This window comes from Zea mays, chromosome 10 (assembly GCF_902167145.1).
Source record: "Zea mays cultivar B73 chromosome 10, Zm-B73-REFERENCE-NAM-5.0, whole genome shotgun sequence".
NCBI classification, from domain to species: Eukaryota; Viridiplantae; Streptophyta; class Magnoliopsida; order Poales; family Poaceae; genus Zea; species Zea mays.
This window is the reverse complement of record NC_050105.1, coordinates 100,135,905-100,147,790: the sequence shown is the minus strand read 5'-3', so window position 1 is coordinate 100,147,790 and position 11,886 is coordinate 100,135,905. Positions and strand designations below refer to the sequence as shown.

At 50.4% G+C, this 11,886-nt stretch overlaps 1 protein-coding gene across 1 annotated transcript; it reads right to left on the bottom strand.

The window, feature by feature from the left end:
* Positions 1-1,047: 1,047 nt before the first annotated feature.
* On the bottom strand, positions 1,048-1,994 carry LOC118473519 (L10-interacting MYB domain-containing protein-like). The gene is made up of 2 exons (XM_035963258.1): positions 1,665-1,994; positions 1,048-1,590 (listed from the first exon to the last, which is right to left on the bottom strand). Exons 1-2 carry the CDS (start codon positions 1,983-1,985, stop codon positions 1,048-1,050), a joined length of 864 nt encoding a protein of 287 aa, XP_035819151.1. The 5' UTR covers positions 1,986-1,994.
* Positions 1,995-11,886: the final 9,892 nt, after the last annotated feature.

Below are 11,886 nucleotides of genomic sequence, written 5' to 3'. Positions count from 1 at the left end.
ACAAAAGTACAACATACTTATATACCTTCCGGTGGATGGGGGAACATGTCCGCATAAGTTATCAAAGTATCTTGTAATACTCTAGTGTCATGTACAGAACCTGGCCAACCTGTGACAACAAATGTGAACCTCATATCGAAGTCACAAACGGCCATTACATTCTGCAATGCGTAACCGTGCGGACCAATATATTTGGTTTGCTCCGAGGCCGGGACAGAGGCTGGAAAGTGACTACCATCAATTGCTCCTATGCAATCCTTGAAGTGGGGCCAAAATCTCCCCTCTCACAAACAAGGATGAATCTCTATGAAATTTGGGTCTTTGGGCTTGATTATGTCAGATGACATCTTATATAGTGCATTCAGGACTTCACTATACTTGCGACTAATAGTTTCCAATGAGTGACCAAACTTATTCCTTATCTGCCTAAATGATTGTGGACCCCCACATGCCCACAAGAAAATTCCTAGAGCTTCCGTTGTACTGACACCTCGGCTTGGAAGAAGACCGTAACTTTCGACCAACGTATCATGCAATCGTCTGAAAACAGTACGCCGCATGCGAAACATGTCAAAGCAGTCGTTACTATTCTCCAAAGTTCGCTCAACCCATTGAATACCTGATTCAACCATTGTTCTTCTAGATACCCCAGTGGATGACCTCCCCCAAATGTCTACAACATATAGGGCAAGAAGCAATTGACCATCCCTGTCATCCCTGTCAGCATCATATGTGTGTGCATCAGGATCACACATCTGCATGCACACAAACAACAGCCACATTTCTTGAATAAGCACAATATATAAGACACATATTCATGTATCAAACCTCAAACAAAGTTCACAGATTGACATTGTTCACGAACATACAACTCTGATTATTCAAATACATGTTCAACTCGAATAATTCGAAAATTGTGCGATGCGGAAAACAAATACTGATGACATGTACCATGACAAGACTCATAATAGTGACGACAGTTTAGACTATAAACTGAACAACAACATAGTTCAGACCAAGCAGGCTCTGTTGTCGGACGACCACCATCTAACTGGACTTAACATTCATCTCGAAAGCACGGCGCAGCCAAGCGTTCCTTCCTTCTTTGGTCTTCAGTGTTGCAAAAACATCTCTATACTTTTTCTCCATCAACAAATGAGTGGCAAAGAAATGTAAATCGCTGCCTTCAGGTGCACCATCTTCGATCACTTGTTGCAACTGAGCAGCAACCTCAACACGAACAGGGTCGGTCTCAGCAGAGGTGATCGACTTGTTAGTGGTCATGGAACGCGACTCAAAAGCCTCCACTAGGTGTTTCATGTATTCTTCCCTCGTATCTTTTTTCTTATTAGGTTTCGGAGAATCATGGCGCACCTTACACTTCCCAGTCGCATTTGAGCAAGGGTCAGGTGTGTTGTTTTCACCCCCACCTAAATTTGCTTCGACATGATCATCAGATGATGAATTTGCATCCTCGACGCCCGGAACAAGGGTTGTTTCATTTGTGCAGACAATGGGTCCAAACATAACCTTAAGCTCGTCCTCATTCTCAAGGGGGGCTGTTTTGAACATAATACACCCTGGCATTGCCTGCAGCAACATGGTATTTCCTACTTTGAGATGGCCATTACTATTGTTAATCTAAAAAAATTAAGTCTACTTACTACATTTTGCTTAGCCCACCACTCATCTGGAGCACTGATTGAACTAGTATGAGGGTCTCGACCAAGACCTATAGCCCTTTCATTAAGAGTTTTCCACTGGGTGAACATTCTCTTTAAGGAGTCCCACCTATTCTTCATTTGATCCCTGGTGTAAGTGCGACCAGTGCGTTCCTTAAACTTCCTTATCAGGTTAGCATACCCTTCTGCATTTAGAAACTGTTGTGGCCTGTTCCGAGCATTGACCTCTTCTACACAAATTTCTGTGTAAATTTTTGTTGCTCTACTATCCCACTTTGCAATCACTTTGCCAGACTTGTCCATCTAGTGCAAAACAAGTGTAGAGTTTTGAAAATACGTAGTGCTCTCGGATTAAGAAGAAAACAAAAAGAACACAGAACTGACCATAATAACATCAGGTAGTACCATAAGTAGTAACATTCGGATTTGCTTAATTACACAAAGACAACGTTAATTAAACTGCTACTGGACACAAAAGGACAGGGAAGACATTTACAGCAGCCCATTAAGCAAAAGCCTGATCATATCCCTGTTTCCCTAAGACCTTATACAAGCTTAACCAAGTTCTAACTTAAACCTCATTGTCACTAAAGGAAGGCATCTGATCGGAGCCATATTCAATACCCCAAAACCTTTCGAAGTGCTCGGCAAAGTCCCAATCTGGACTAAGGTTCTCTTCACCAGGGGGTGGTGAGGACAAGTCTGAGGGTTCGTAGTTGCTGTCAGGCTGGTGGGTTACGTTGTTGACCTTGTCCAAATACTCTTGGAACACCAGAGAATCTTGCTCCATCATGCAAGCAATGTCCTCCAATGCTACACGAAGTTTGGTAGCGTCAAAGGAGGTCAACCCGCGTCCTGGACGGATTGTTTCCCGAGCTACGGAAAAAATCTTGTCTGCAATGTCTTGCATCCTTCCAATTGCCTTGTCGGCTATGGAGTCTGCTGAATCCATCTGATGTGGATTTAGGTGGTTAGTGTACTAGACAAGGGGACAATCTACCAACTTCCATGTATTGACATGAATTGCCGACAAGGGACAAATGTTGGTTGAAGCAACTAACATATTGTAACGCCCCGAATTTCGAGTTGGATTTTTTTTATTCTTTCTATATCACTCTCCAAATTCGGGTGTTACCTCTCTTTCCCCTTTTCTTTTCGCTAAAACCTCAACCGTCTTCAAAACTTTAAGTTACGTGATAATAGTAAACCCTAGGGTTAATTTCTTTGATTTGATGCATCATGTCGAACCATGCATTTTTTTTGGTTGTTTGAAAGTGTGAAAGCATTCATATAGAAAATAGATATAAAAAAGGAAAATCTTTTCTTTTCTCTCTCCTCCCTCTCCTCCCCTTTTGGCCCAGCCGCCCCCCTTGGCGCGAGCGGCCCAGCTGGCCGGTCGGCCCAGCCGGCTCGCCGCCCCCCCCCCCCTCGCGCGCCCCCGCTTTGGGCCCATGGCCGGCCCAGCCGCCCCTCCCTCCCCCTCCCCCCAAATCTCTCTCCTCTCCCCCGCGGGCCCCGCCTATCATACCCCTCCCCTTCCCCAACTCCCTCTCCCCTGCCCTAGCGCCGCCGCCGCCCTCCCCCTGCCCTAGCGCCGCCGCTCCCCTGCCCTAGCGCCGCCGCGCCGCCCCCCCCCCTGCCGCGGTGAGGCCCCCCTTCCTCCCCTCTCCTTCCCCCTTCTCCCTCCTCCTCCCTCGCCCGCCCGGCCACCCGGTTCGGCCGCCCCCGCCCCGGCGTCCTGCGTCCGGCCTCGCCCCGGCCGCTCCCGCGCCGTCCTCGGTCGGCGCCGCCGCGCCCGGCCCCGCCCCGGCGAGCCCACGCCCGCCCCCGCCTCGGCGAGCCGCCCCCGCCCCAGCGTCCCGCGTTCGGCCTCGCCCCGGCCGCTCCCGCGCCGTCCTCGGCCGGCGCCGCCGCGCCCGGCCCCGCCCCGGCGAGCCCGCGCCAGCCCCCGCCTCGGCGAGCCGCCCCTGCCCCGACCCCGTGTCCGGCCGCCCCCGCCCCGACCCCGTCCGGCTCCGGCGAGCCGCCTCGGCCCCCCCGGTGAGCCCCCGCCCCGACCCCGCCTCGGCGAGCCGCCCCCGCCCCGACCCCGCGTCCGGCCGCCCCCGCCCCGACCCCGTCCGGCCCCGGCGAGCCCGACCCCGCTCCGTCCGCCCGGCGCCCCGGCGAGCCCGCCCCGGCTCGGCCGTCCCCGCCGCGCCCGCGCCCGGCTCGGCCGCGCCCGCCTCGGCCCCGGCGGTGCCCCCCGCCCCGCCTGTGCTTCGCCCCGCCCGTGCGCCGTGCTCGTCCGCCCGCCCCGGCGTGCCTTGCTCGCGTCGTGACGGCCACGGCGCGGCCTCGAGCTCGGCCCAGCGTGCCTATGGCGCGTGGCCTTGAACTCGGCTAGCGCGCGGCCCCGACGTGCGCACGACTAGTTCGTGGCGTGTGCGTGCGGCCTCGCGCGCGTGCTTGCGTAGTGCGCAGTGCCTCGGCACGACCCGTCGTGTCCCCGTCTACCCCCCAGACGCCCCCGTCTACCCCCCCCCCCCCCCGTGTCCTATGCGCGCTAATCACTTGTTTATATTAATAAGATAGGAGTCTCAATTTGGAAATTGGTTACGTTAGTTAATTTGTATAACTAATCATCTATCTCATTCAATGTTAATCTACTAAAAGTGATCACGTTTACATTAGTGCATGTAGCTAATTCTTTTGTTAGAACCAATTGGAACTAGAGCACGTAGCGTTTAGTTATTTGTTTACCCGTAGTGTGTCTCGGGCATAAGCTTTAACTCTCGCGAGACCTTTCCCCGCCTCTTTCTAACCGTGGTAAATTCATTATTGTATGTGATATTCTATGCATGTTTAATCTACTTGTTCTCTTGTATGGTGTATTGTTGGTTTCCTAATTTCAATGGATGGATGTATGTATGTGTGCACTCGCATAGAGAACGATCTAGTTGAAGAGCCCGAGGAACTCGCAGGAGAAGCCCCTGAGCAGCAGTCGGTTGGTGGAGGCAAGTGTCCTTTGACCTATCTCTGTCCTATTCATTATTTAATTCACCTCCCGCTTTACACATTTATGCCTAAGGATTGACTAGCTTTTGTTATCCATGTCCTTGATTACCTATTTGGGTTGGATTATTATTGTTTAGCTTTATGCTATTGCTCAAACTCTAATCAATGAACATGAGAGATTATCTATGATACGCTGTTTTCCCTTCTCTTATTATGATGTTGTACTTGTGGCCTTAAGGGGGCTCGAGCGGTTTCTCGAGTGCCTCTCCGTAAGGACCTGTTCTATGGATGACCGCCCGGGAAAACAGTGCAACCATGAGGGTGGAATGGGATGCCCTTAGCTGAATAATTAGAGGATCCGGGGTGTAGATCACTTAGCCGTCGTGCCGTCAATGGGGCTCGGTGTATGCGGCACGCTCTGCCAAGTTTGGGTTCGCCCCTTGGGGAGGAGTGCGGTGCATTTAGGAAACCTAACGGGTGGCTACAGCCCCGGGGAATCTTTGTAAAGGCTACGTAGTGATGCCCTGCTGGGTCACCTTGGTAGTGATCAATGGAGAGTCATGATCTCCGGGCAGAAAGGGAATCACGGCTTGTGGGTAAAGTGCACAACCTCTCCAGAGTGTTTGAAAACTGATATATCAGCCGTGCTCGCGGTCATGAGCGGCCAAGGGAGCTCCAGTGATTAGTGGTACTTGATCAGAGATACTTTGGTAGAGGTGGCTATGAGATCGATGGTTTTGGTTATGACTATGGTGCTGGTAAGTGGTATTCTTTCCGTTTGGAAAGGGTACATCGGGCTAATAACTTGGGTTAATGCTAAAACTTGGCTTTCTATTAGTAAATAATAATCTGACCAACTAAAAGCAACTGCTTGACTTACCCCCCCACCCAACATCAAGCTAGTCCACTACAGCCAAACAGGATACTTGCTGAGTATGTTGATGTGTACTCACCCTTGCTCTACACACCAACCCCCCCCCCCCATCCCCAGGTTGTCAGCATTGCAACCACTGCTCAGGCGAAGATGAAGCTGTGGAAGGAGACTTCCAGGAGTTCCAAGACTACGACGAGTTCTAGGCGTGGGTTAGCGGCAACCCCCAGTCGGCTGCCTGTGAAGGCCGTGGTTATCTACGTTTCTTTTCCGCACTTTGATTTATTGTAAGGACTATATGGACGTCTCAGACGTATGATGTAATCGACTATTATTTCCCTTTTAATATTATTTTGAGCACTGTGTGATGATGTCCATGTTATGTAACTGCTGTGTACGTGAATAACTGATCCTGGCACGTACATGGTTCGCATTCGGTTTGCCTTCTAAAACCGGGTGTGACATAAGTGGTATCAAAGCCGTGCTGACTGTAGGACCGCTAACCTAGAATAGAATGGTCGTTCTAAGGACTATAGACCTCTGTCCCTTCCTTGACTTTGATATCCCTTCAAAAGTTGGTCATACCGACCAAACCTATGTTCTACTATATAATATACCTTGCTGAAAATTGTGTTTTATTCTAATCCTTCATTTACTTATGATTCATTATTTGCTGGTCATATTAATTCTGTTCTCACCCTTTTGCTTGCGATGTCTTTTGTAGATGGCTCGACTTAGATACACTGCACGAAAGTCCGTCATCCCCTTCTTACCCTCCCGCCTTGCTAAGCGTCCGCTTCGCCGTCCCGTGGCCGGACAGTCCAGCCACTTGGAGAGACTGCACCACCGCCTTCATGAGGAGCAGGAACGTCGACGACAGGAGCAGCAGGGCTCTTCTTTCTCGCTCCACCAGGAGATAGAGTCCGTGAGGAGCTGCTCCCCCGTGCTTCCCCTGGAGGCGCCCCCTGCACCATCACTGGGCGCCCCAGCTTCTGGAGTAGCTGCTGGAGGAGACCCAGACGACGGAGGTGGCGACGACAGCTCGAGCCACGACACCGACTTCTCTGCTAACCATGAGCCGGAAGGATGGGTTGCTCGACCCATCACTCGCGACGCTGCTCGCGGGTGTCACTTCCACGATGCGCTCGACACCCTGCTACGTCGAGCACTTAACCGGCATACTTGGTCCATCGAGTATCGCTGTGTGGTCTACCAGCACAGTCGCGGGGTCTACCCGGACCGCTGGGAGGCAACCTGCTTGGTGCGCCGTCCGGAGAACAGTCTCCAGGGTGCGGAGGCCTGCTCAGAGCACTATTCTATCTCTGAGCGGGACTCAGCTGAGGGAGCCAGGCAAGATGCTGCACGGCGTGCGCTTTCGCACTACTGCTCGGTTTTCGGTGGGGTAGCTGACGGTCTTGACCTGAAGTATTACCCCCGTCGTCCATCTGGCAGCACAGGAGGCGTGATTGTCTCACCTGTCGGTGAGGGCAATCCTAGGTTGAGCAGCACAGTCAACCTAGCCGCCGTGCTAAACACGGAGCTGGACCATGCACTAGACGAGCTGAGTAGGGCTCGTGCTGAGATCGCCCTGCTGCGGGCTGAGCGCGCGGAACGTCGTCACCTAGATGGTGGTTCCCCCGCTCCCGTCGGGACTCAGCACTCGTACCGCTCACCTCGGCGTGGACACCAGTCTTATGGCAATCCCGACTGCAAGACCAAGATAAATCTAGAACCATAGATCGTTAGAGTTGGATCTTGTAATTAATACAAAATATATACGTAGAAGCTACAGTCTTAGCGTTAGTCTCGGTCTTAGTTAGTCTTAGTTAGACAGGGTAGTTTGCTATATCCTGTGCATTTATGTTTGTCATGTTGAACTATGTTTGGTTTGGATCTTTGTAATGACTGTCACCAGAGTGTGGGTATCCCCTGCATTTTGGTTTACCTGTTATATGTTAATGGAGTTAGTTATATAGTTGGGAAACCTTTTTATTCCACTTTCCTCTTTATCTGAGAAGTTGTGTGGTCTGTGTTGGAGATCAGTGAAGATGCTCATCTGTTCAGTGCTGTTGAAGAATTCTATACTCTTTTCTTATGTTGCAAGATTTGCCAGATCAGTTCTGATGTGTGGTTGCATTCTGCAGATGTCAGAGAACAGGCGCAGAGGAGGAAGGCGTGCTCAGCAGGAGCGAGCCGCTCAACAGGAGGAGGTGCCCCAGCAGCAGCACATGCCGCCCCCGCCCCCGATGTCGATCGAGCAGATGTTTCTGATGCAGACTCAGGCAGTTCAAGCCATCGGTCAGACTTTGGCCGCCATTCAGCAGCAGCAGCAGCAGGCCCCACCTCAGCCTCAGATGCCTCAGATGCCCAGAGACAAGCGTGCTGAATTCATGAGAGGTCATCCACCAACGTTCGCTCATTCTTCTGACCCCATGGATGCTGAAGACTGGCTGCGCACTGTGGAGCGGGAGTTGCATACCGCTCAGTGCGATGACAGGGAGAAAGTCCTGTATGGTCCCCGTCTATTGAGAGGAGCAGCCCAGTCATGGTGGGAGTCTTACCTCGCCACCCATGCCCACCCTGACGCCATCACCTGGGAAGAGTTCAGAGGTAGCTTTTGTCAGTACCATGTTCCTGCAGGTCTGATGACAGTAAAGAAGGAGGAGTTCCTGGCCCTCAAGCAAGGGCCATTGTCTGTCAGTGAGTACCGGGACAGGTTTCTGCAATTGTCTCGCTATGCTTCTGAAGATGTCAACACCGACGCCAAGCGACAGTACCGTTTCCTGAGTGGCTTGGTTGACCCTCTTCAGTATCAGCTGATGAATCACACCTTCCCGACATTCCAGCACTTGATTGACAGAGCAATTATGACAGAGAGGAAGCGTAAGGAGATGGAGGATCGTAAGCGCAAGATCAGTGGACCCCAGCCTGGAAGCAGCAATCGTCCTCGTTTCTCAGGCAATCAACCTCAGCAGTTCAGGCAGAACCAGCACCCACCTCAGCAGCATCAGCAGTTCCAAAGGCAGTATCCTCAGCATCAGTACCAGAACCGTCAGAGCAATCAGTCAGGAGGTCAGTTTCAGAGGCAGAATCAGCAAGCACCTCGCCTTCCTGCCCCAGCAAACCAGCAGAACAATCAGGCAGCACCGGCTCAGGTTGGAAACAGGGCATGTTTCCACTGTGGAGAGCAAGGCCACTAGGTGATGCAATGTCCGAAGAAGGCAGCCCAGCAGCAGTCAGGCCCCAATGCCCCAGCAAAGCAGAATGTGCCTCAGCCTGGAGCAGACAACCGCTCTCAGCCGCGCTATAATCATGGAAGACTGAACCACTTGGAGGCTGAAGCAGTTCAGGAGACCCCCGGCATGATAGTAGGTATGTTCCCAGTCGACTCCCATATTGCAGAGGTGTTATTTGATACTGGAGCAACACATTCTTTCATTACTGCATCATGGGTAGAAACACATAATCTTCCAATTACTACCATGTCAACCCCCATTCAAATTGACTCAGCCGGTGGTAGAATTCGAGCCGATAGCATTTGTTTGAATATTAGTGTGGAAATAAGGGGGATAGCGTTTCCTGCCAACCTTATAGTAATGGGTACTCAGGGAATAGATGTCATCCTAGGGATGAATTGGCTAGATAAGTACCAGGCAGTTATCAGTTGTGATAAAAGGACCATCAAGTTGGTGTCCCCACTAGGAGAGGAAGTGGTGACCGAGTTAGTCCCGCCTGAGCCAAAGAAAGGAAGTTGTTATCAGCTAGCTGTTGATAGCAGTGAAGCAGACCCAATTGAGAGTATCAGGGTTGTGTCCGAGTTCCCAGATGTGTTTCCAAAGGACTTACCGGGTATGCCACCAGAGCGGAAAGTTGAGTTTGCTATAGAGCTTCTTCCTGGAACCTCCCCTATCTTTAAGAGAGCTTACAGAATATCTGGACCAGAGTTGGTTGAACTTAATAAGCAAATTGATGAGCTGTCAGAGAAAGGTTACATCTGGCCAAGCACCTCGCCTTGGGCCGCCCCTGTCCTATTTGTGGAGAAGAAAGATGGCACCAAAAGGATGTGTATTGATTATCGAGCTTTGAATGAAGTCACGATCAAGAACAAGTATCCCTTGCCCAGAATAGAAGATCTGTTCGACCAGTTGAGAGGAGCCAGTGTGTTCTCCAAGATTGATCTGAGGTCAGGTTATCATCAGCTCAGGATCCGACCTTCGGACATTCCGAAGACGGCATTCATTACCAAGTATGGTTTGTATGAGTTCACAGTGATGTCTTTTGGTTTGACCAATGCGCCAGCGTTCTTCATGAACTTGATGAATAGTGTATTCATGGATTATCTCGATAAGTTTGTGGTGGTATTTATTGACGACATTCTGATTTATTCTCAAAGCGAAGAAGAGCACGCGGATCATTTGAAGATGGTATTGCAGAGATTGCGAGAGCACCAGTTGTATGCAAAGTTGAGCAAGTGTGAATTCTGGATCAGTGAAGTCCTGTTCTTGGGTCACATAATCAATAAAGAAGGATTGGCTGTAGATCCGAAGAAAGTGGCAGACATTCTGAACTGGAAAGCGCCAACAGATGCTCGAGGAATCAAGAGCTTCATTGGAATGGCCGGATACTATCGGCGATTCATTGAAGGGTTTTCGAAGATTGCGAAACCAATGACAACGTTGCTAGGCAACAAAGTTGAGTTCAAGTGGACCCAGAAATGTCAAGAGGCCTTTGAAGCGCTGAAAGAAAAGTTGACTACAGCGCCTGTCCTAGTCTTGCCTGAGGTGCACAAGCCCTTCTCGGTGTATTGTGATGCTTGTTACACAGGTTTGGGATGCGTGTTGATGCAAGAAGGAAGAGTTGTGGCCTACTCGTCCAGACAGTTGAAGGTTCATGAGAAGAACTACCCAATCCATGATTTAGAGTTGGCAGCAATGGTTCACGCACTGAAGACATGGAGGCACTATCTGTATGGACAGAAATGTGATGTTTACACAGACCACAAGAGTCTGAAGTACATATTCACTCAGTCAGAGTTGAACATGAGGCAACGAAGATGGTTAGAGTTGATCAAAGATTATGAGTTGGAGATTCATTACCATCCAGGCAAAGCAAACGTAGTGGCAGATGCTTTGAGCAGAAAGAGTCAAGTCAATCTGATGGTCGCTCGTCCGATGCCTTATGAGTTGGCCAAGGAGTTCGACAGGTTGAGCCTCGGATTTCTGAACAATTCGCGAGGAGTCACAGTTGAGTTGGAACCTACCTTAGAGCGCGAAATCAAAGAAGCGCAGAAGAATGATGAGAAGATTAGTGAGATCCGGCGACTGATTCTAGAAGGCAAAGGCAAAGATTTTCGAGAAGATGCAGAAGGTGTGATATGGTTCAAAGACCGCTTGTGTGTTCCCAATGTCCAGTCCATTCGGGAGTTGATCCTTATGGAAGCTCATGAGACAGCCTATTCGATTCACCCCGGCAGTGAGAGGATGTATCAGGATCTGAAGAAGAAATTCTGGTGGTACGGAATGAAGAGGGAAATCGCAGAGCATGTGGCTATGTGTGATAGTTGTCGAAGAATTAAGGCAGAGCACCAGAGACCAGCTGGATTGTTGCAACTGTTGCAGATCCCTCAGTGGAAATGGGATGAAATTGATATGGATTTCATAGTCGGATTGCCTCGCACTCGAGCCGGCTACGATTCCATCTGGGTAGTAGTGGACCGTTTGACCAAGTCAGCCCACTTCATACCTATCAAGACCAACTATAGCAGTGCCGTATTGGCAGAATTGTATGTCTCAGATCGTTTGTCTTCATGGTGTGCCAAAGAAGATAGTGTCAGATAGAGGAACGCAGTTCACCTCTCATTTCTGGCAGCAGTTGCATGAAGCTTTGGGCACACATCTGAATTTCAGTTCAGCTTATCACCCGCAGACAGATGGCCAGACCGAAAGGACCAACCAAATTCTTGAAGACAGTTGAGAGCCTGTGCGTTGCAAGATCAGTCCGGATGGGACAAGCGATTGCCTTATGCAGAGTTTTCCTATAACAACAGTTACCAGGCCAGTTTGAAGATGTCACCATTTCAGGCGCTCTATGGAAGGAGTTGCAGAACTCTGTTGCAATGGGATCAGCCTAGAGAAAAGCAGGTGTTTGGGCCACTCATTTTGCTTGAAGCCGAAGAGAACATCAAGATGGTCCGAGAGAATCTGAAGATAGCGCAATCAAGACAGCGAAGCTATGCAGACACAAGAAGAAGAGAGCTGAGTTTCGAAGTCGGAGACTTTGTCTATCTGAAAGTGTCACCGATCAGAGGAGTCAAGAGGTTCGGAGTCAAAGGCAAGC